General features: G+C 46.1%; 2 protein-coding genes across 6 annotated transcripts; one reads left to right on the forward strand and one right to left on the reverse strand.

Annotated features, from left to right (window-relative positions):
• Positions 1-1,040: 1,040 nt before the first annotated feature.
• On the reverse strand, positions 1,041-6,243 carry LOC136486912 (uncharacterized). Of its 4 annotated transcripts, XR_010767045.1 has the most exons (8): positions 5,882-6,240; positions 5,527-5,711; positions 5,343-5,433; positions 4,897-5,001; positions 4,717-4,794; positions 4,238-4,408; positions 2,237-2,305; positions 1,201-1,267 (listed from the first exon to the last, which is right to left on the reverse strand). XR_010767045.1 is itself a non-coding variant. In XM_066483979.1 (7 exons), exons 3-7 carry the CDS (start codon positions 5,409-5,411, stop codon positions 1,226-1,228), a joined length of 363 nt encoding a protein of 120 aa, XP_066340076.1. In that variant the 5' UTR covers positions 5,412-5,433; positions 5,527-5,681; positions 5,882-6,243; the 3' UTR covers positions 1,041-1,225. The 4 variants fall into 4 exon arrangements, 3 of the variants coding, with proteins under 3 accessions (XP_066340076.1, XP_066340075.1, XP_066340074.1); XM_066483979.1 differs by lacking the exon at positions 4,238-4,408 and having other exon boundaries at positions 1,041-1,267; positions 5,527-5,681; positions 5,882-6,243; XM_066483978.1 differs by lacking the exon at positions 4,238-4,408 and having other exon boundaries at positions 1,041-1,267; positions 5,527-5,684; positions 5,882-6,243.
• A 54-nt stretch (positions 6,244-6,297) lies between these two features.
• LOC136486909 (uncharacterized) lies at positions 6,298-22,358 on the forward strand. 2 transcript variants are annotated; one of them, XM_066483973.1, is made up of 16 exons: positions 6,298-6,771; positions 6,861-6,944; positions 7,735-7,875; positions 7,962-8,032; positions 8,469-8,562; positions 14,871-14,948; positions 16,246-16,312; positions 16,777-16,862; positions 17,842-17,892; positions 18,159-18,206; positions 19,166-19,286; positions 20,537-20,717; positions 21,278-21,415; positions 21,513-21,625; positions 21,710-21,778; positions 21,856-22,358. In XM_066483973.1, exons 1-16 carry the CDS (start codon positions 6,418-6,420, stop codon positions 21,960-21,962), a joined length of 1,803 nt encoding a protein of 600 aa, XP_066340070.1. In that variant the 5' UTR covers positions 6,298-6,417; the 3' UTR covers positions 21,963-22,358. The 2 variants fall into 2 exon arrangements, with proteins under 2 accessions (XP_066340070.1, XP_066340071.1); XM_066483974.1 differs by lacking the exon at positions 18,159-18,206.
• Positions 22,359-22,410: the final 52 nt, after the last annotated feature.

Consider the following 22,410-nt stretch of genomic DNA (forward strand, 5'->3'; position numbering starts at 1 on the left):
CATGGTGTAAAGAATCTAGCATGGATATGAACGAGATTACATACTTGCATAGTGAACCAAAGTTTATGATAGGAGTAAAAATGGTATATTTAGGATAGTGGGCACACATCTGAGCCAACCTTAAGGATAAAAGAGAAACAAAGAATAAAAGAATGTTCCTAAGTGGAGTAGGATTGTTCTAATATAGGCCGTGCAAAGAATAGTTGATCATACAAATTATATGGTTAGACCTAGATCTAAGTGTAAGATAGGTCAGGAGACCACTGAGTATTGGTCTGCCAGCAACCTCATGTGACGATTTAGACTCCTACACCCTACCTGAACATCGGGGATTACAAGGGATAGACAGGGCTATCACCACCTGCCGCCTACACCTCAACCAGAGTAGGAAATGTATTCACATGTCCCTATGTACCCCAGGCACCACGCCTGATTACATAGAAACTACCCACATCCCCCTAGGGCTCCGACCCTATGGATCGACAAGCATAGGACATAGACACACCCGAAGCTAGGCACGATGAACCGCCACCTCAACTTAGTTCTAATTCTACTCATATAAGTTATATGAATGATTAGGCATAATGTTTTACATGTTATGCTCATAACATAGAAACTATATGCTAGTTCATATGTCATGATTATAATATGAAAACTATACTCTAGTTCATAAGCACAACTATATTGATACTATGAGAGCATGACTATAGAAGAATTCTTCATATTATTCATACCAAGATTCCTTTCTTCCAAGGAACCAAACTCTCCTTGATAGCTCTTGCTAGCTCCAAAATACTACTAAAGTAAAAAGAGTACAAGAGTGGTGTGAGGTGTAGAGGCTCCAAATAAGGTGTGTGTTGAAGGGTGAACACTACCCCCTACTTATACTACTTGGTGGTCGGTTTGGGGAGATAAAATAGGAAACTATCTTGAACCGACCCCAGGTGCATTGATGGCACTGCCTGCGCAAGGTGGGGCCAGGAGGAGGGGGCGGTGCGCGTCGCACCCAATTTTGCATAGCAAAATCAAATACTCATATATGTGCGCCCAGGATGTCCAAACACACATGTAATCTCAAATTGTAATAATATCAAAGTAAAGTACTTTATTACATCGCATATCTCATCACATTGTTATCACATAGTCTTGCTCATCAGCATCATTATTACATAAAGCAGAAAACTAAACCCATGTTGCCATAGGGACTCCAACTGGTGGACTTCAACTAGTAATCCTGGACATCTTCAGGAAACTCCTCATATGACATCTATTACCCATCCGGGATTTTCATTGAATGTAAAACAAGTGTAAGCGCACCATGCTTAGCAACTATAACAAAGGGATCTATGAGGCTCAAAGGCTTGAAATGGTTTGACTGCAGTAAGCAATTTTAGTTGGTCAAGTTTTATTACACCGGAATCACTACTTTAGTGAATGAACCAACCCAAGTTATAATAATAATTAATCAAGATTAAGTCATTCCCAAACCAACCATAGTAACCACTAATCATGAAGGATCCAGGCCGCTCGTGTCCGTGAGCCCAGCTGTTATAACAAGTTAAAATAATTTTGTAGAATTTGTACAACTTTACCCCCGAGCCATGATTTCCAATGCCGGGGTTTGCAAGGCCCACAGCACCTCCGCCAACGAAGTGTGGCAGGGTTTCACTACTTAACCTTTCACTAGACAACCTAACAAGTTAGTAGCCGCTAAGGTTTTAGATTGACCAAGCAGATATAGATGCTCTCCTCCGAGAGTGGCACACTAATGACGCGTAGCCTAGCACACACCACGGCAGGACAAGAGCCATACCCGACTTGGCACCCCCCTCTTATGCCTTTCAGTAACCACTAACAAGCTAGAGACGTACTAGTTATGTGATTAAGGTCAGAGCCATGTGACACTTAGGGTTGTATGGAACCTCCTAGGTGGCCACTTTAGGATAAAGTCCTTATGGAGAGGCATTAAAGCACTCAAAACCCAGTACTCTAGCCCCCTAAATAGTTGCTAAAAAGTACAATTTTAGCATATTGCATATATCATTAGTCATGTTAATTATTTATTTTGGGTTAAGCGCCACAGCAACTATCCAAAATGCATCCCAAACAATAGGTAACAAGGATATGTGGTACAAGAGTAATCTAGATAAAGTCCTTAAAGGCGATTCAAAATTAGACACATGCATATGTATAAATTATAGAGTTCATAGGTTCAAGGGGCCTTTGTTACACTTGCCTTCCTCAAAGCAACCTTCCTGGTACTAGTCAGCAACCTGCTCCTCGGCAACCTCGAACTGATCACCCTCTAAACGTGATCCAAATCACCAATCACGAGTCCATTCCAATCATCACATGCATACAAATACATTTCTATTAGAACAGTACACCAAGCAGTAAAAACAATGACTAAAAAGCTTATAAAACTAATCTACGTACTGCTATGAGCACATGAGCGAAAGAATCACTCTAATCGGATTTAAAACATGAAAGTTATGCATAAAACAAATTTTAATGGCAGTTTTGTAAATAAACTAAACTCAATTTTGAATTTAAACGATTTAAATCTGAATTCCAACATACTCTGGACGACGCATCCTATTTTCCATAAATACAGGGGCTAAATCAGAAGAAAATAGGACTAAAAAGAAATGCTATTGAACTGGTATTGGACTGCGGGTTGATTTTGGAAAAACCGAGGGGCTAAAGCGCAAAAGGCACGCAGCGGGTCGTGGTTGACCGCGTCATCGGCTGACTGGCGGCCACATGGCGGCCGCTGGTTGGTGCGGTGCACCACGCGCGCGTGGACGCGCTGACGTGGCACTGCGGACCGAGTCCACGGTCCACGTGGTGGACCGATCCGCCCGTGGAAGATCTGACGGCACAGGATGAAAGGGGATTTTTTCACCACCAGTGCACAGTGCCAACGGCGGTGGCGCCCTTGTCGTCGGGGAGCCGAGCACGGCGGCGGATGCCGGGATGACGTTTCTGAGCATGCCGTTCGAAACGGAGAACACAATGATGATGAATGGAACATCGCGAACTCGATAAGGCACAGAAACGAAGATGGGGAGCACGTCGAGGTGACAGCCCCGCGGAGGCGCCATGGCCGGCGTGATCTGGAACTTGCTAATACGGCGTTCTAGTGCATAAAACGAGAAGGTAAAGGCATGGGATCGATGAGGGGTATACCGTGGTTCCATCGAAGGCGTTCACGGCATCCGGGAAGGCTCCAAGAGGTCTGGCGATGGGCGACGGCGGACTGGAAGAAGAGAAGGGCGTCGATGAGCACGATTGCGGGCAAAACCTTGATGAAAACGAGAAAGGAGAGCACCTATGGTCGCGTAGTTACCTAGCGAAGCTCCTGGGCACGATCATGATAACGACCGAACACCGGAACAGAGAGACTGTGAGTGCGTGCATGCAATGGTGACCAAAGAGCAGGAAGAGGGTCTCGGCTAGGGGATTTATAGGTGGACGGGGGGGGGGGGGGGGGGGGGGGGGTAGAAGGGGAAACGGGCGCTGCATTGCTTCCCGTCATCACTACAGCCTTGAAGACGCCCGCTTGATGGCCTCCATCAATCGGATTTTCAAAGCGAATGAAGATGGCGATAAAGGCCAGCTCTGGATTCCCGATGCGAGGAAGGAGAAAGGTGAGGCGCCGACAGGCGGGCCCCAGCTGCTAGAGATAGAAGAGAGGGAGAGGGCGCGGGCAAACGCGGCTGATGGGCGGGCCCCGCCGCGAGTGAGAGAGAAGAGAGTGTGGGCGCGGGTGGACGCAGGCCGCTGAGCACGCCAGCGCTGCTGGGCCAAGGCGGAGCCGATCTGGGCCTGCGCAAGCGCAAAGGGAAGGAAAGGGGGAAACGGGCCGGATGGCCGCCAACAGCCAAAGGCCGGATTTAGCTGTGGTAGAAAAAGAAAAGGAGGCTTGGGCTTGCTCTGTTGCTGGGCCAAAAAGGAGAAAGGAAGAAAGTTTTTTAAACATAAATCTTTTCCTATTTTTCAGAGCTTTGAAACTTGGTCAAATTCAAATGAGATTTGAATTCAACCTCAAACAACCTAGCCCTACACTCAACCAAAAACAAGATGCTTCAGCATAAATGCAACAAACATATTTCTAAACCTTATAGTTAATTTTAATTAACCAAAAATTATTATTTGTCCTAGGTTAAAATGCACAAAAATTAACTAAATGCCCAAATTTAATTACTAGATTGTAAATAAATTTTTAGGGTCTTACAGTGCACCCGCACCCCTGGTGCGGCCGCACCAGGGCCGGCCCACCTTGGCGCCGCCTTCGCGTTGTGGGCTACTGGCAGGGCTTGGATCATTCCCACGTCGGTGCTCGACCTAGAATTGGTAGTTGAGTGGGCTCTTCTCTTGTTCCTTTGGTGTAGGTGTATTACGCTTTCTGGATTGCACATTTTGATCATATTGCGGTAGGATATGGTCGTTAAGGACCGCCAACAACCACATTTGAACAAAAGAGTATTAAAGTTAAATACTTTGTACCATGCTACAATCCATTGTTCGTGATTGAGTTTGCAAAGGATAAGAACATGCCATTTTCAATTTAGAGAAGTACATAAATGAGTTGTTTTTGGATGTGCAAAACAGACAGGAACACCTTTGTCTTTCCGAAGAATGGTGTAATATTAAATCGATTGAAATGATCACACGTATAGAGGGAAGGTGAACATGCAGTTCTTTTGTTGATACCTTATCTTTGTCTTCTGCAAACAGCATTCTCCAATCACCCATATATGATAGACTACAAATTTGAGCGTATAGGTCGTACTGCACAAAGAGGGATAAAAAGAAGGAAGATCCGAAATTCAGAATCAACTACCAGAACAAAGAAAATAATTTCATGGCAGGAAACATCAAGTTAGCAATAACCTCGGTGAACTCTTGTGGCAAAAGGAGTAGAGAAGCTGAAGTTGCCATTTCTAGGTTAATTGAGTTGACCTTCCTTATATCCCAGTTGTCAGCAAGAACATGAACCTACCAAAATACAGAGAGCAAATCAACTAAGATAATGTCAAGCTCGCAATGCAAGATATCCATATACACACATAAAAGGTAAAGGCACTATAATTGTGCAGTGAGCTGACCCAAAATACTAGACAGCCAATGAATATAACCTCAACCAGCGAAACAAATAAAATATAGTATTTACACGAATATGGTCTATATCAGGCAAAATGTGTATCACCACCACAAAAGATAATTGGAGCCACGGTCTAAAAATCAGACAAGAACATATTAAGCACGCAATCCCAATCTAGCAAAATCAGCATTATGTGATTGTACATTTTGAAGAACAGGGCATTTCACATTCATACCGGTTTCTGCAGCCGGCCACTGAGGTAGTACCTGTCCCAGGTCAACACATCCATCGCCAGGTCCCTCATCCTCACCACCCCATACTTGATCCTTTGCACCACCAAAAGACAAATTTCTTCAGCAAGTGCTCAATTCACGCACAGACAGTGGAACACAATGCCAAGGCGCAGCCGTTCATGATACCTTGTCTCTCCACTCCACAAACGGGTTGAAGTACACCCCGACCCCAACACGAGGAAGTGTTGCCACGGAGGCGATTGCTGCCGAGGAAGTGGAGGTGGGGGACATAGAGCACCTTGATCTTGCTGACGCTGTCCCTGATCCTGCCATCCCGGGTACTGCTGGAGTTGTTGAGGAAAGTGGCGAAGCTAGAGCAAATTAGAGGGGGTGTATTTAGCTTGTGGATGCATAGACATCTTTCATGTGATGCATGTACGGTGAAATTTCAGACATAATCATTGTTTTTACAATTTTTTTTGGGGGGTGCATTTGCACCCCCTAATCTACATGTAGCTTCGCCCCTGGTTGAGGAGGATACCTCGCCTGATTCTGCTGAATGGGTCTCCGTGGTCGCGATGGAGGTGGGCGCCGTGGCTCCGGTTGCCACACCCAACGGCCGCCTTTCGCCATGGATCGCTTAAGCACCTCTGCGTAGGTCTTCCTTGCTTCCCCTTGACTCCAGATCTCCCCGAAATTGATTCTCACCGGTTGCTTATCGATACGGTCAGATCTCCGCACCGGGCGGGAAGCAATCAGCTGGTGCAAAACACTTCCGCTCAACAAGCTCTTTCCTGATAAAAAAGTTGGCTAAATTTTAAGGTGTATTTGGCGGAGGACAGAACCCTAGGTTCGCCCGGCGGCGGGGGGAGTCGATGGCCCCATAGCTGGCCAAAAAACTCGATGACGATTTCATTCTCCTCAACTGCAGGATCGCCTGGTCGAGCGGACGATCTCGCCCCTCTCTCGCTGGCTGGTGGTGGGCGCGCCCCTTTTTCCTCTGACGGGTGGACCTGACCTTAGGATGGGGCCGTGTAGTCAGCCAGGGAGGGTGCGGCCTGGGGGTGGGTAGAGGTCATGGACCTGTCAGCGACGTGGAGACGACGTGGGAGCCATTCTTCAATTTCTAATTTCTCTCGATGTGGAGACGACGTGGGAGCCATTCTTCGATTTCTAATTTCTTTCTCAAGGACATGGAGTTTCTTCCCCAACGCAACTATTTCTTCAGCAGATTCCAAATCTTCCATCCCAGAACCCAAACCCCCCACAATCCGCGCCGCGATGCTCCGCCGCCGCCGTGCTCCGCTCCTCCTGGCTGCTGCCGCGGCGGGCGCCGCGCTGGTAGCCGCCTCTCCCTCCGGCGAAAACGGGCGAAGCGTCGCCTCCGCGCTCCACCACGGCGTCGCCCGCTCCTCCCGCGCCGTCTACACGGTTCACCCTCCCCTATCTGTTGCTATTGCTACTGCTCCTGTGTTTCGGATGGTGCTTTTGCTCAATTTTATAGCCGTTGGCTGTCACAGATTGGTTTTGTGGTGGCGGATTACAAGTATTCACTGAGGGGTCTGGATGCTAGATCGGCGGACTACCGTGTTAAGCTCTCCGAGGTATGGGTTCTGCCCAGGATGTGATGCTGTGCCGTGCCAATTATATGTATGGGTGTTTGTAGGCTGGTTGAAGGCATTTGTTTTGCCACCATGTTATGAACTTATGTTTGTTGTATTGTATCATTGATAAGCTGTTTTAAAAACGATAGCTAGGTAGGTTTAGAAACAATGAGCGTGTTCGGCTGGTCACCATGGCTCCCCTTGTTCAAGTTGTCTGGTAGTGATGCATAATTATTGGAAACCGAGTTTGTTTTGAGATGATGTGAAATTCATGTTTATACAACAAGATCACCATGTGACCATGTATTCTTTCTGCGTTGTCTAATGTGTCTGTGCTGAAACACGAGAGGAATCAATTATTTCTGGTGTACTAACTATTTGGATCACAAGTTCAAAATTGTTGCTTAGGAGGAAACATCATAGAATGCTTGATTGGCCTTGATGTCAGAAGCCTCCTGGACCCAATTTTAGTTATTTCTATGCTCTGTATTGAATATATACAATTAGTATTTCATTTTAGAATGTGACAGTTGATATACCTAGAGCTTTACTCCTTTCTATGACTGAACTCATTATTCCCTAAACCAACTTGTGCAACTGAATAGACTGTATTCTGCAGGTCCTCCACTCATTTGATTGGCATGCCATAGTGTTCTTCTCTTTTAGAATGGCTGTACCCTGTGATATTACATCTAATGTTTCTCGTGCATTTAGGAGTAGACATAGTCCACAGATTATTTTAGATCAGATAAAGGCTTAAATGATACTCCTTTTTTTGGCTTGAGTATAGGTTCATCTGCGTTCAGCAAAAAAGCTACTTAAACTATGTGAAGCGAATGGAGGGTTTTATGTAAAAGCTGGTCAATATGTTTCATCACTAAGACAAGTGCCAAAGGAGTACTCATCAACTCTCTCCTGCCTGCAAGATCAGGTTCACTATTAGTGTCTACCCGAATGATATTGTATAACCATATGACATTACTTGTTATTTACTATATTTTTTTTCTAAAAGCTCAGGCAACTCCATCCAAGTTTCAAGATATCAAAGCAGTAATAGAACGGAATTTTGGCAAGGAATTGTATGACATGTAAGTATGTGAATGTTTATCCTTTTTAGATTGGCTATTTATTACTGGTACCTGTGGTTGGAATGGAATTTTTGTAGTTTGGCTATTGTGTCTTCACATACTGGTAGTTCTGTAATCCACCTCATACCTTTCATTCAGCTGCTTGTGTTGAATGTTCTTGCCAGCTTGTTCCTTGCGTGCTACCGCAATTCCCTACTAGCATACTTAATAAATCATTTGGCTATTTTTTACATTAATTCGAAATTATGGGGTAGTAAAATGAACTTTATCCCCATGTCCATGCCATTGACATCATTTGAAGTCTTAAACTTGTGAATGTACAAATTGTTGCACTTCATCTCATACTTTTGTTTGTTTTTCTGTGGATTATGTGCTATATAATTCTTTCTATAGTACCTTATAGTGTGAAAATATCATAAATGTTAATATGTATCAGATTCCTGGAATTTGACGAACAACCAATTGCTGCTGCATCAATTGCTCAGGTTCATCGAGGTCGTTTGCATAACAATCAAGATGTAGCTGTCAAGGTGAGGTTCTTGTTCAACTGCCTCAATTCCTGTTCCATTTTCGCTAAGATATATTGTTGTTTCAAGGAAGATATCATCATGATGTTGCTAACAGTCTTAAAGAGCCGACAAGAAATTTTCATTACAATGTTACATGGCATATCCAGTTATCCAAGAATTCATTGTTCTTGTTTATACCACGACACCAGTTTTTTTTCTGCGCGGATAAAATGTGACTTACCATTTTTAGAATACAATATGGCTGCTGTTTTAGTATACAATTCACCCTTTTAGAAGAGTAGGTATTTATGGAATAGCTTTTCACTTCAAGAGTGACGTATAATATTATCTTATTTCATACTTAAGTAAAACCAACAATCTAATGGTGCACATTATACCAGTTTGGACTCATTGCATTTCATAAAGACCAGAAGTAAATTTAGAAGTTGGGTCACTTTTAAATAGGTGTTAATTGTCACCTTCAGGCATAATTTAAGTGGAGCATTGGCATAAAAAGCTATATGGAATATACCCAAAGACTTAACCTTAGATAGGAGTGCTTGGAAGACAGCTATTCACGTGCCTGAACCTTGATTGCTTCTGCTGGGTTTCAACTCTAGCCTACCCCAACTTGTTTGGGACTTAAAGGCTTTGTTGTTGTTGTTGTTGTTGTTGTTGTTGGAGGGAACTGTCATGGTCGGGCGCACATATGTGAGACGGCGTCGTGCCCGTGACGTGCGCCGCGCCCTGGAACGAGCAACAGCCACGCGGGAGGAGGAGGCGCAAGGCTCAGGCTCCGTTAGTGGCTAGGAAAGAAAGTACAAGAGCTTTCTGTTATTAGTTCCTTAAATTATGGAGTTTGTTACTTCCTTTAGTTTGGGCCCTTGGCCATATAAGTTGTAATCGCACTTTGGAGAAATTAAGAAGGAATTAGTTACCTATCTTCTCTCTTCCTCTCAATCTCTCAAGCCGCCGGCCAGGGGGTATAACCCAGCCAGCGAGGACACGGCGTGGGGGTATAACCCTGCCGGCTACCACGGACCGGAGCTACGAGTTGCGTAGTCGAGGTCCGGCGACCTTGAGCGCGGAGGCCCTTGACAACTTGGTATCGGTATCCAGGTCTCGTCGTTCCTCTCCCACGCGATCCGATCAACCCACCACACCAGCCGCCGCCCAAAACCCTAACCCACCTCCTCCTCCACCCACCATGGCCGAGCCCACCATGGCCGAGCTCATGGACATGATCAAGGCGATGAACTCCGAGATGAAGTCCGAGATGAAGACACTGAAGGATGAGATGGCGGCCCTGAAGGACAAGCCGTCGCCCTCGGGTGGCGGAGGGGACGACCACCGCACCTACGCGCCGCGTGACGAGGAGTTCCACCCACGTCCCAAGAAGTGGGATTTCCCCCGCTACGATGGAACCACCGATCCGCTTCTCTTCCTCAACAAGTGTGACGCCTACTTCCGCCAACATCGCACGATGGCTGAGGAGCGCGTCTTGATCGCGTCCTATCACCTGGACGAAGCTGCGCAACAATGGTTCATGCAGCTCCAAGATGAGGAAGCCACACCTTCGTGGGGGCACTTCAAAGATCGGCTGAACCTCCGCTTCGGGCCACCCCTCCGATCCGCACCGATGTTTGAGCTCTCGGAGTGCCGCCGCACGGGCACCGTGGAGGAGTACTCCACGCGCTTCCAAGCCCTCCTCTCCCGTGCCGGGCGTCTGGAAGAAACCCAGCGGGTTCAGCTCTACACAGGTGGACTGCTGCCGCCGCTGAGCCACGCCGTTCGTCTGCATCACCCAGAGACCCTCACCGCCGCGATGAGCCTCGCCCGACAGGTCGAGTTGATGGAGTTAGATCGGCTCCACCAGGCGCCGACCCGAGCCGCGCCGCGCGCGTTCCTGCCTGCACCAGCGCCCCGCCCAGCGGCCCAGGCGCCCCTGGCTCTGCCCGCCCCGCAGCAGCAAATCGCGGCGCTTCCGGCCCCGCAGCCACTCGCGGTGCTGCCGGCTCCTCAGCCCAGGGCGAACGCCGGCCCGACCAAGCGCCTGACCACGGAGGAGCAAGCGGAACGGCGCCGGCTCGGCCTCTGCTACAACTGTAATGAGCCTTACTCCAGGGGCCACAACCGCGTCTGTCGTCGCATCTTCTACATCGACGGCGTGGACCTGGCCGAGGAAGCCGGGGAGGAGGAGGCCCCGGTGTTTTCCTTGCACGCGGTGGCAGGCGTTCCCGGCAACAAAACGATCCAGCTTCGGGTCCAGGTGGGCGCGGCTGACTTCATCGCGCTCATCGACACCGGCTCCACGCACAGTTTCATCGGGGAGGACGCCGCCCGCCGCGCCGGGCTTCCCATCGAGCCGCGCCCACGGCTGACGGCGACCGTGGCGAACGGAGGGCGCGTCTCCTGTCCGGGCGTGCTTCGCCAAGCGCCGGTGATCATCGAAGGCCTTGCTTTCCAGGTTGATCTGTTCCTCATGCCCCTTGCAGGATATGATGTGGTGTTGGGCACCAATTGGATGGCGCCACTGGGGGACATCGTGTGGAACATCAACGCCAGCACCATGGCGTTCCAACACGAAGGCCGCTCCGTCTGCTGGCACAGCGTCGGCCCCAAAGCCCCTGCTCGTCTCCACGCTGCTGAGGCCACCGAACCCCTCCTCGACGCGCTCCTGGACGGCTTCCACGACGTCTTCGCCACGCCAAGTGGCCTACCCCCGGAGCGGGGCCGTACACACCGCATCGTCCTCAAACCCGACGCGACACCGGTGGCCGTCCGCCCGTACCGCTACCCGGCCGCCCACAAGGATGAGTTGGAGAAGCAATGCGCTGACATGATCAGCCAAGGCATCGTCAGGCGCAGCGACTCCGCGTTCTCATCGCCGGTCCTCCTCGTCAAGAAGCCGGACGGCTCGTGGCGTTTCTGCGTCGACTACCGCGAGCTGAACGCCATCACAGTGAAGGACGCGTACCCGATCCCTGTCGTCGACGAACTGCTGGACGAGCTCCATGGTGCCCGGTTCTTCACCAAGCTCGACTTACGATCCGGGTACCATCAGGTGCGCATGCGGCCGGAGGACGTCCACAAGACGGCGTTCCGCACCCACGACGGCCTCTACGAGTTTCTGGTGATGCCGTTTGGGCTGTGCAACGCCCCGGCAACATTTCAGGCTCTCATGAACGACGTACTCCGCCCCTTCCTCCGTCGCTTTGTACTCGTTTTCTTTGACGACATTCTAATCTACAGCAAGTCATGGGCGGACCATCTTCGACACCTCCGCGCGGTCCTCACCGAGCTCCGCCGCCACGCCCTCTTCGTCAAGCGCTCCAAGTGTGCGTTCGGGGTTCCCTCGGTCGCCTACCTCGGCCACACTATCTCAGCGGCGGGCGTGGCCATGGACTCGGCCAAGGTCCAAGCCATCCACGAATGGCCGGTGCCTCGCTCGGCGCGGGCGGTACGCGGCTTCCTCGGCTTGGCGGGCTACTACCGCAAGTTCATCCACCACTACGGCACCATGGCGGCACCCCTCACCAGCTTGCTCAAGAAGGAGGGCTTCTCGTGGAGCTCCGAGGCCGCGAAGGCGTTCGAAGACCTCAAGATGGCCATGACCACAGCCCCGGTCCTGGCCATGCCCGACTTCACCAAGCCGTTTGTGGTCGAGTGTGACGCGTCGTCCCACGGCTTCGGGGCGGTCCTCATCCAGGACGGGCACCCACTCGCCTTCTTCAGCAGGCCCGTGGCACCACGACACCGAGCGCTGGCGGCGTATGAGCGTGAGCTCATCGGCTTGGTCCAGGCGGTGCGGCACTGGCGCCCGTACCTCTGGGGTCGCCGTTTCAGCGTCAAGACGGACCATTACTCCCTCAAGTACCTGCTGGATCAGCGCCTTGCCACCATCCCGCAACACCATTGGGTCGGCAAGCTCCTTGGGTTCGACTTCTCTGTCGAATATAAGCCGGGCACGGCGAACACGGTGGCGGACGCGCTGTCCCGCCGCGACACGGAGGACGGGGCGCTGCTCGCCCTATCAGCCCCCCGCTTCGACTTCCTCGACCGCCTGAGGCACGCGCAGCGCGACGACCCCGCCCTCGTCGCTCTCCGCGATGGGATCACGTCCGGGAACCGCCAGGTGCCCTGGACGCTCGTGGACGGCATGGTCCACTTCGACGGCAGGCTCTACATTCCGCCCAACTCCCCGCTGCTCCAAGAGATCATGGGGGCGATACATGAGGATGGACATGAGGGCGTTCAACGCACCCTGCATCGTCTACGGCGTGACTTCCACTTCCCTAATATGAAGCAGCTCGTCCAAGGCATGGTCCGCGAATGCACGGTGTGTCAGCAGTATAAGTCCGAGCACCTCCAGCCGGCCGGTCTACTTCTTCCTCTACCGGTGCCACAGGGTGTCTGGACTGACATCGCCCTTGATTTTGTGGAGGCTCTTCCTCGCGTCCGTGGCAAGTCAGTGATCCTCACCGTGGTGGACAGATTCAGCAAGTACTGTCATTTCATCCCGTTGGCGCACCCATACTCTGCTGAATCAGTCGCCCAGGCCTTCTTCACCGACATCGTTCGTCTGCATGGCGTTCCCCAGTCCATTGTCTCGGATCGGGACGCGGTTTTCACGTCCTCCTTTTGGCGGGAGCTCATGCGCTTGATGGGCACCAAGCTCCACATGACGACGGCCTTTCACCCTCAGTCCGATGGGCAGTCCGAGTCGGCCAACCGCGTCATTGTCATGTATTTGAGGTGTTTGACAGGGGACCGACCTCGCCAGTGGGTCAGGTGGCTTCCGTGGGCGGAGTATCTCTTCAACACGGCGTTTCAGTCTTCCTTGCGCGACACCCCTTTCCGTGTGGTGTACGGGCGCGACCCGCCCTCGATCAGGTCCTATGAGCCGGGCGACACCAGGGTGCACGCGGTTGCTAAAACAATGGCGGAACGCGAAGAGTTCCTGGCCGATGTCCGTTATCGCCTGGAGCAGGCGCAGTCCGTGCAGAAGCTGCAATATGATCGCCACCACCGTCAAGTGAGCTACCAGGTGGGCGACTGGGCGCTTCTGCGTCTTCGCCAACGAGCAGCGTCCTCGCTGCCGCAAGCTACAGGGGGCAAGCTAAAGCCTCGCTTCGTCGGGCCGTACCGCGTCGTCGAGCTCATCAATGAGGTGGCTGTGCGTCTTGCTCTACCGGCAGGTGCCCGCATCCACGATGTCTTCCATGTGGGCCTCCTCAAGAAGTTCCATGGCAACCCGCCCGCTGCTGTGCCACCGCTACCGCCCCTTCGTCATGGCGCCGTCGACCCAGAGCCGGAACGCGCGGTGCGCTACCGTCTCGCCCGGGGCGTTCCACAGGTGCTCATCAAGTGGAAGGACTGCTCCGCCGCATCGTCGACATGGGAGGACACCGGCACGTTCCGCACCAGGTTTCCCTCCTTCCAGCTCGAGGACGAGCTGACTCTCGACGGAGAGGGAGATGTCATGGTCGGGCGCACATATGTGAGACGGCGTCGTGCCCGTGACGTGCGCCGCGCCCTGGAACGAGCAACAGCCACGCGGGAGGAGGAGGCGCAAGGCTCAGGCTCCGTTAGTGGCTAGGAAAGAAAGTACAAGAGCTTTCTGTTATTAGTTCCTTAAATTATGGAGTTTGTTACTTCCTTTAGTTTGGGCCCTTGGCCATATAAGTTGTAATCGCACTTTGGAGAAATTAAGAAGGAATTAGTTACCTATCTTCTCTCTTCCTCTCAATCTCTCAAGCCGCCGGCCAGGGGGTATAACCCAGCCAGCGAGGACACGGCGTGGGGGTATAACCCTGCCGGCTACCACGGACCGGAGCTACGAGTTGCGTAGTCGAGGTCCGGCGACCTTGAGCGCGGAGGCCCTTGACAACTGGTTTGAAACTGAAGCAACTGAGCTGAACATGAATATTTCATCAGAATTGCCTTGAGTTGAAACTTTATTAAGGTTATTTTAAGTATAGTGGTATACCTAACTTGGCCCTTATTGTTTAGTTCTGTCTTGTATATATAATATATGTTTAGCCTAACGTTGAATGAAGTGTAGAATTGTTAGTAAACAAGGTAGAAGCATGGCTCTGCTGCATATATTGTTCTTTCCATATTGTCGTTTTTAGTGGTGCAGTGAGCACAACATCATCACTTAGTTCATTCAGAATATAGAAAACACCTGCAGCAAATGTCCTCTTTAACATATGCATAAATAATAGATCTATACATATCCTGCCATGTACACATGTAAATTTGCTTGAGTTTGTGCTAAATCTATTAAAATCGTAGCGAGCTTTCATACCAATTTTTGTTACATCTAGGTTCAATATCCTGGATTGGAGCAGCGAATGAAGATAGACATCATGACATTGTCATTCTTGTCAAAAACGGTCTCTTGGGTATGAACAGCAAAATTTTGTTTCCTTTTTATTGTGCAATGCTAATAATTTACCAGTTGGTACATCTAATTCATCTTGTATGCTAAAATCATTGGACACAGTTCATTCACTTTTACTTCAATATACTTTAAGAAGATCAGTAAATGACCCCATTTCATTAAGACTAGTAGTTTGGGTATCATATTTTTTGCATTAGGTTTAGCTAAAGGAAATCGTAGTCTAAGTATATACTTTCATGTGGCAACATTGATTGCTAATTGATACAATTCTAAAAAGACTTTATTTGTGCTGAATGAAATGATGCCAACATTGAGTGTTGAAAATGGGTGCACTGGCCTTTTACATGGCAGTTTCCATTATTGGGTAGCTTTGGATAGGCTGTGGTTCAGTGACCACCATTGTTCCCATCATCTTGTACTCCATTGTGGTCATTGTTTTAATTCATATTTTTGAAAAAAAAAAACATATTTGTGTGGTCCTTTTTCTTTATTGAATGAATTTTGTGACACTTGACACTTTGACATGCACCATAATGCTGTTGCCATGTGCTTTATCCTCTTTTTTTTTACATGAAATACAGCAGGGGAGGCCCCCACTGTATGATTTTATTAAAAGAAACAGAGTTGTACAGAAAAACCTTCAAAGGGAGGAGAAACAACAGAGTAAAAGAAAAAACCCAAGGGAGGGACAGCAAAACAAAAACTAAACTAAGGAAGCTATACAATCTAGGAAGACAGATGCCGATTGCCATGACTGTATGACTGGGATTTAGTGGCAACTGGTCCCATCCTTCGCCCTCCACTGTGGTGATCTTATCTTTTTTTAGATTGACATGTTTCAATGGTCCTTATGGTGAACTGAATTTTGCTGATTTAAAATCTGACATGTACACACTGAACAATGCATTTATAAACAAGTTAATTTTAATGTGTGCCTTGGTGCTAGTACTTTATTAAACTTGACCTGCGGGGGGTAAGACGGCCCCCGGGCATTGCTTGGTAGAGAAGATCTCTCACGCAGATCAAGAAAACCCCCGAATGAATGGAAGTCACCATGAATGGAAGTCACCATAAGTCGATTGCTTTGAGCAAGCAGGACTCAGTGCAATAGTACCCACTGTATGATCATCTTGTCTGCTGTGTTATTGTTATAATTTGTAGGGCATGCTTTCATGATTGTTGTGCTAATTAATTTTCTTCCAATCAAAACCTTTACATGAATCACCTTCTGTTCTAGCATAGTTTCATGATGTTCTTTTGGCTGGCACAATGAAAATGCTTTGTCTTTTTCTCTGCAGGTTTATCCTGATTATAAATTTGACAGAATACTAATTGAATTCGAGAAATCCATGACAATGGAACTTGGTAAGTGCATCCAGTTTCTTTTATTATAAACAGCAGATAACTCTTTTTTTTCTTGAACAAGGTAACTTTTATTTAAATAAATGATCTCTGAGAGATTTCCTATTTAGTATATCTGTTTGATTATTTCTTTTTTATACTCTGTAGTCATAACCAAAGGCCATTTAATTTTTTTCATTGAACAAATTTTGCATATTCAATGCTAGCTTCTGTTGTCTACTAATTTTCTCATAATCCAATCAGAAAATAAAAGAACAATAGCCTTGTGAGCAGATAAATAGGTCCACGCCTATAAAAAGAAAATTTAAATATTAGGTTCTTTTTTGTGCACTTATTTACGCTTTTCACATGGATTAAACTTTTTTTGTTGGGTGTCATTCATTTAGATGGTTTGTTGATATGCTCATTAATGATTCACTTAATATGTTTTTGTATTATTGAAATAACTGTACCTTGTTCATTTACAGATTTTACATGGGAGGCTAAGAATTCTGAGAGAACAGCCAGCTGCTTCAGGAAAAATAGTGTTGTTAAAGTGCCTTATGTGTTCTGGGTATGAGCCTAATGAAAATTGTGGAGTTGAGGTTGAAGCAGTATCTTAAAAATTAGAAGAATAAACAGATTGTGGTTAAATCAAGTATTTTAAAGTCAAATCTTTAATTTCATCTGTTTTACAGTGCTGTATTGTGCAACACATACACCCACCACATATGCACGCACAACACACGGTCAACAAGAACATAAAACTTGTTCTTAATGACTGTTCAGTTGTGTCACTTTTATTTTTCTCAAACATGCAGGAGAGCTGAATATCAGTTCATTAAAACTTAAAAGAAGAGGTAACGTTCTTAGGATATACTCCCTCCATTCCAAATTATAAGACGTTTTGGTATTTCTAGGTATATAGTTTTTACTATGCACTATGTCTCGAGTCGCGGTCTCCTCGCATTGCACAGGCGAGGGTAAGGCTTGCCACTGACACCCTTCCCCAGACCCCGCACAGAGCGGGAGCTCTCTGCACTGGGTACGCCCTTTTTTTTATGGCTAGATACATAGTAAAAGCAATGTATCTAGAAAAGCCAAAATGTCTTATAATTTGGAATGGAGGGAGTAGATCCTAACTGCCGAAACTTACCCCTGTAGCACTAGTAACAAAATGAGAGATGACCCAGCTACCTAAACCTACCCCAGCAGCAGTAGCGTCTGGAGATCCCTCGTGCCAGCTGTACGCCACAAAGATCCTTCATTGATCACACTTGAAACGCTCTATTGAGTTCTGCGGACACACCATTGAAAACACAATTGTTCTGGTGTTTCCACAGCTCCCAAGCGACCAATTGGACCAGACTATTGAAACCTTTATGATGTGTCGATGTCTCTTATCCAGCCTTTTTTAGAACACAGTACTACTAGCTAGAAAAAGATCTCCTCTCATCACAGTGGCGTCACTTACGCTTTTACATGTATGAATTTGACTATGATGTGAACTATCTGCCTTGGCATTTTTGTGACAATAGCTAAACCTGTTGCAGCAACTGACGACCAGGGAGGTTTTGACGATGGAATTTTGTTATGGACACAAGGTAAATGATTAATCCTTGTGCTAACTTATGTATACAAAGATTATGTTTGTGCATCATTTATCGATCAGTAGGTTTGTGTGCAGTTCCTAGAATTTCATCATGCAATTGGTTGGTTGCTTAACCACCTAAACCATGTGCCAAAATATCGAAAACAAGACATATTCCATTACTTAAAAGATTATGGAGGAAAAATAAAGGGAGGTCAGCCTGAAGAGAAGGAAAAGAAGAAGCAATCTGAAATCACTTTTGTTCTTCTGTTGTGACAGGTTAATGACTTGGACTTCCTGCGGAAAACAGATATTAGTCCTACAAAGGTTTAGCTTGACTCTGACATTAATGTATTTTTATGTCATGAATCATTTGGTTGAAGGCTTCTTTGTGTTTATATACATATACATATTATATGGCAAAAATTCTTGACGTTAATGTATTTTTCTATCTAAATGATTTCATCAAAGGCTTTCTTGTGTGTATACACATTACAAATTTGGGAAAAAAAATCTTCAGCCTAATTCATGAACTCACTAGATTCAGGCTCTCTACTCAGCCCTCATTAAATTGTTAAGTTCACCCACCAGCACCAGCTGGTTCACCAGAAGACAGAAGCTTGACCTGCTGAAGGAAGGGCACACAATATATTTCAATACTCTCTGTCACTAAGGTCCCTCATGCCTTTGCCATAGACTGGGATAGAAATGGTCTGCAATTGTTCCTTTTATAAAATTGTGTTAGCCAAGTACTAAACCAGGGTCTTTTCTCTAGTACCATGTTGATTCATGAACCGACCACCAAAAACCTAAATTTTGTTGAGGAAAGGTGTGGACTGGTGGTGCACAAATGTAAGAAATGAAATACTAGTTTATTAATTCTCTAGTCCTTATCTTCATTCTGATGAACTTCAGCCAGTATGTATAGCATTGATGTTGCTACCATACACGCCTTGTGATGGTAACTTGTACTACTTGTTGCTTAACCACACATTTGGTTGCATGTTTGGAACGGCATATGGATTTTCATCCTTTTGTAGCATCAAAAAAGGGGGGTGTTATTTTTTTTTTTGTATTCTTTTACATAAGAATACTTAACACATATCAATAAAATGCATAGTCATTAATCAGGACTGTATTACCTGAAAGTATGACACCATCTAAAGTTCTAAACTATGCACAGGCATTTTTTTCTTATATTTTGTCATTTATTTCTGTAACTTAATGTTACCTATGTCTCTTTGTACTTGGTACAAAAAAAATTCACCTGCCTTTGTATCTTCCAGGTAGCTAAGGCTTTGATTGAACTCTTTGGTGAAATGATATTTGTACATGGTTTTGTTCATGGTGATCCACATCCTGGAAATATATTAGTTTCTCCTCAAGGCCATGGGAAATTTTCACTAGGTACTCATTTTGCTCCTGAACATGGTATTGTTATACTTACCTATAATCATTAGACACTGAAATATTACAAGCAATAACACTGTACATGCTTACTTTCAAAAAAAAAAATAACACTGTACATGCTATAAACAGTAGTGAAGAAATACTACTTGCATTGAAGAAGGTGGTTACCCCTCATTATATTTCTGCTCTTCAGGAATTAACACATGAAACTCCCTTCAAACTTTTGATTGTCACAGGACTCTCTTTAGCCAGTAGAGGGTAGTCAGTAGTGCTACTTATCCCGTGCACTCATGTGGAAATGTTTGCATAAAAATTACTTTCCTTAAATACCTATGGGTAAATTTCACCCCAGGCCCCAGTTAGGTTTCTTTTCCACGTCGCATCTCCTGCCAGTAAACGGCTAAATCAATCAGTCCTGAGACAAACTGGTCAATTCATAAATAGGAGATATCAAAATATATGTTTTCTTGGATGGATTGACTCTGAAGGACAAATCTTTATTATCACTTGGACTTGAATGTTACTTAAAGTGCTGTGAGTTGGGTTTTCACTGGTTTATGTTGGCTGAAATAAAAACTGGCATCACCTAGTTTTGCTGCACTTGTTGTCATAACCATCGTGCAGGTTCACTTATAACTGGTTTCAGAAACCTCAAATGTAATTTGTGCCATATTAATTAACAACACAAGATACAAAAGTAGGAAAACTGAAAGTGTATCTGGTATCGTCAAATATGAATTCCACTTGTTTCTTTTGTTTCTCGTACTTCATTGATATAGTACTCATAAGGGCCTGGTGGAGCCATACATTAAAATGAACTAATTTGCGTTGACAACTAAATATTTCAAATTTGATTCTTCTGGAATCCCCAGCGATTGCAAATGACAACCTGTGCAATGAGGCATTGCTCTTTTTGGAGCAGAGCTCTCTTCCTGCTTTTGAAAAGGCACATATTTAGTTCTTGATAAAATCTTTTGAATCCTTATAAGGGGGTTGATAGGAGGCTAAAGGACTAAAGCTCCCAAAAAGCAGTACCAGGCATTTGTTCTTGTGGGAGCATCTTGTTCTCCACTGGATGCTATCTTGTTCTTGTGGGAGCATCTTGTTCTCCACTGGATGCTATCTTTACTATGGGGTTGTAGGGCTTGGAGGGAGCTAATGGGAGCACTCACCATTGTGTGGAATATGAGTTCACCTCTTCTATTTTGTAGAATCTGTACATCTAAAATGGTGTATGGCTTTTGCAGTTCTGTTGGATCATGGAATTTATAGAGAATTGGACCAAAAGTTCAGATTGGACTATTGTCAGCTATGGAAAGCACTGATATTGTTGGATGCAAACAAAATTCTGGAATTAGGTGAACAGTTTGGTGTTGGCAAATACGCAAAGTACTTCCCTGTAATATTCACAGGGAGAACTATAGAAAGGTAAATGTTTATTTCTCTTATATATACCATGACACAGTAATCATTATCATTGAGCAATATAAAGCTTGTCTCAACAGCGTTCATAGGGCATCGTTCTTGAGACAAGAATAAAAAATGATAAGCTCATGCTACACAGTTTAATTCTTCTCGCAAGTGAAGCCAATGCACACATATCCAAATGGGTAGGAATTACTTTAATCAGTTGTGAACAATGTTCAAATTTAGTTTCAAATAGGACTGCATAAAGGAAAAAGATGAATCAGTATCGGTTATTTTTTTATTAATATATTTAGTATTTACTGTATGTGAATTGGATGGAGCCTGCATTGTCTGTTTGTTCCACTGAAGTTTTGAACTAGAATTAACTTTCATAGAACTTTCTATGTTTCCTAGTTTGATCCAAAAAATTTGCCTAACCATGGATGGCTTCCGTGTGATTATTTTGATGCGAAACTAATGCATCCTTGGTGTACCTCATGTGCTTGTAGCTGATGTCACAATCTATTTCCTGATTCCTGAGTAAACTATGTTTGTATAACTCATTCTGTCATAATTATCAGCAAGTCAGCTCTTGGCACACAAATGCCTGGCGAAGAGCAGAGGCGTTTAAAAGAGGAATTACACTCTTTAAGAATGGATGGTATATCTTCATTTATGGAATCCTTGCCACCGGACTTTTATGTCATACTGCGAACAGAGTAAGGAAATTGTTGTCAGAGCACATCACGTTATTATTGTTAACTTCACTCTTGGGGCACCACCGGACTTTTATAAAATATTCGATCTCAATTCCAGCGGACTATTGAGGTCCATTTTAGGCAACCTTGGGGCACCACGCCATGTTCGGCTTCTCACTTATGCAAAATGTGCTGTACATGGCCTTGAGAAACAGCCCAAAATGGAGTCTGGTATGTCTCAAGTCAACTGGAAATACATCTTCCTATCCTAACTTACAGCCTCTTAATGTCTTGGAGATGTTCAATTCTATTCAGGTGCAATCAGCCTTATGTTCTTGAATGTCAAAACAAATGTCAGCTATCTCCGCCTGAGAGTAATTATTGGTGAGTAAAACCATCACTGCCCTAATGTTTCAAGTTTGTATAGCACAACATGTTTGCTAACTAAAAACTGCTCTCAGAAATAGTGGGATTGTTAGCGAAAGCAAATGGTGCCAAGTGGAAGGTCGTCAACAAACTCAGACAGATGTTACAGGAGATCAGTCAAGGATTTCATCTCCATATGTGATGCCCAGAAGTCAGGGACGTGGTGAATTAAGGGTACGAGAAAGGTGGGGGAAGTTGGAAGTACGTATCATAACTGTGATTGTTCTATTGCAATTTGCAACTTGTAAATTGGAGGTTGTGTTGTGTCAAGGAGTCAAATCATAACTGTGATTGCTCTGTTGTAATTTGTAAATTGTACGTTGGAGTCGCTGGCTCCGGAGTCCGGGTGGCACTTTTTATTTTTTGGGTTGGACCATGTACAGTTCATTCTCAAAGTGTTAGAGGCGGTAAAAAAATTGCTGCCCCAGGAACCAAACTTACGCTAAAGAAAGTGCATGGAACGCTGAGTGAAGACGGATTTGCCTGGAAACTGCACCGCAGATAATAGTTAATATATATGCGTGGTGTTGAATCTGGAGCATTGACGTTTCTGGTCCTACAAAATTTCAGCCGGTCTCAGGCTTTCAGCA

Source organism: Miscanthus floridulus, chromosome 10 (assembly GCF_019320115.1).
Source record: "Miscanthus floridulus cultivar M001 chromosome 10, ASM1932011v1, whole genome shotgun sequence".
In the NCBI taxonomy this organism is placed as follows: domain Eukaryota; kingdom Viridiplantae; phylum Streptophyta; class Magnoliopsida; order Poales; family Poaceae; genus Miscanthus; species Miscanthus floridulus.

What these genes read in the sequence shown, in the direction of transcription:
- LOC136486912 (XM_066483979.1), bottom strand. Translation starts at nt 5,411, where the DNA reads ATGAGGGACCTGGCGATGGATGTGTTGACCTGGGACAGGTACTACCTC. An exon ending in TGCCACAAGAGTTCACCGAG is followed by an intron (nt 4,795 to 4,896) that starts GTTATTGCTAAC and finishes CTCTTTGTGCAG; the next exon opens with TACGACCTATACGCTCAAAT. An exon ending in TTGCAGAAGACAAAGATAAG is followed by an intron (nt 2,306 to 4,716) that starts GTATCAACAAAA and finishes GATCACGTTTAG; the next exon opens with AGGGTGATCAGTTCGAGGTT.
- LOC136486909 (XM_066483973.1), top strand. Translation starts at nt 6,418, where the DNA reads ATGGACCTGTCAGCGACGTGGAGACGACGTGGGAGCCATTCTTCAATT. An exon ending in ACCGTGTTAAGCTCTCCGAG is followed by an intron (nt 6,945 to 7,734) that starts GTATGGGTTCTG and finishes GCTTGAGTATAG; the next exon opens with GTTCATCTGCGTTCAGCAAA. An exon ending in ACAGCCCAAAATGGAGTCTG is followed by an intron (nt 21,626 to 21,709) that starts GTATGTCTCAAG and finishes AATTCTATTCAG; the next exon opens with GTGCAATCAGCCTTATGTTC.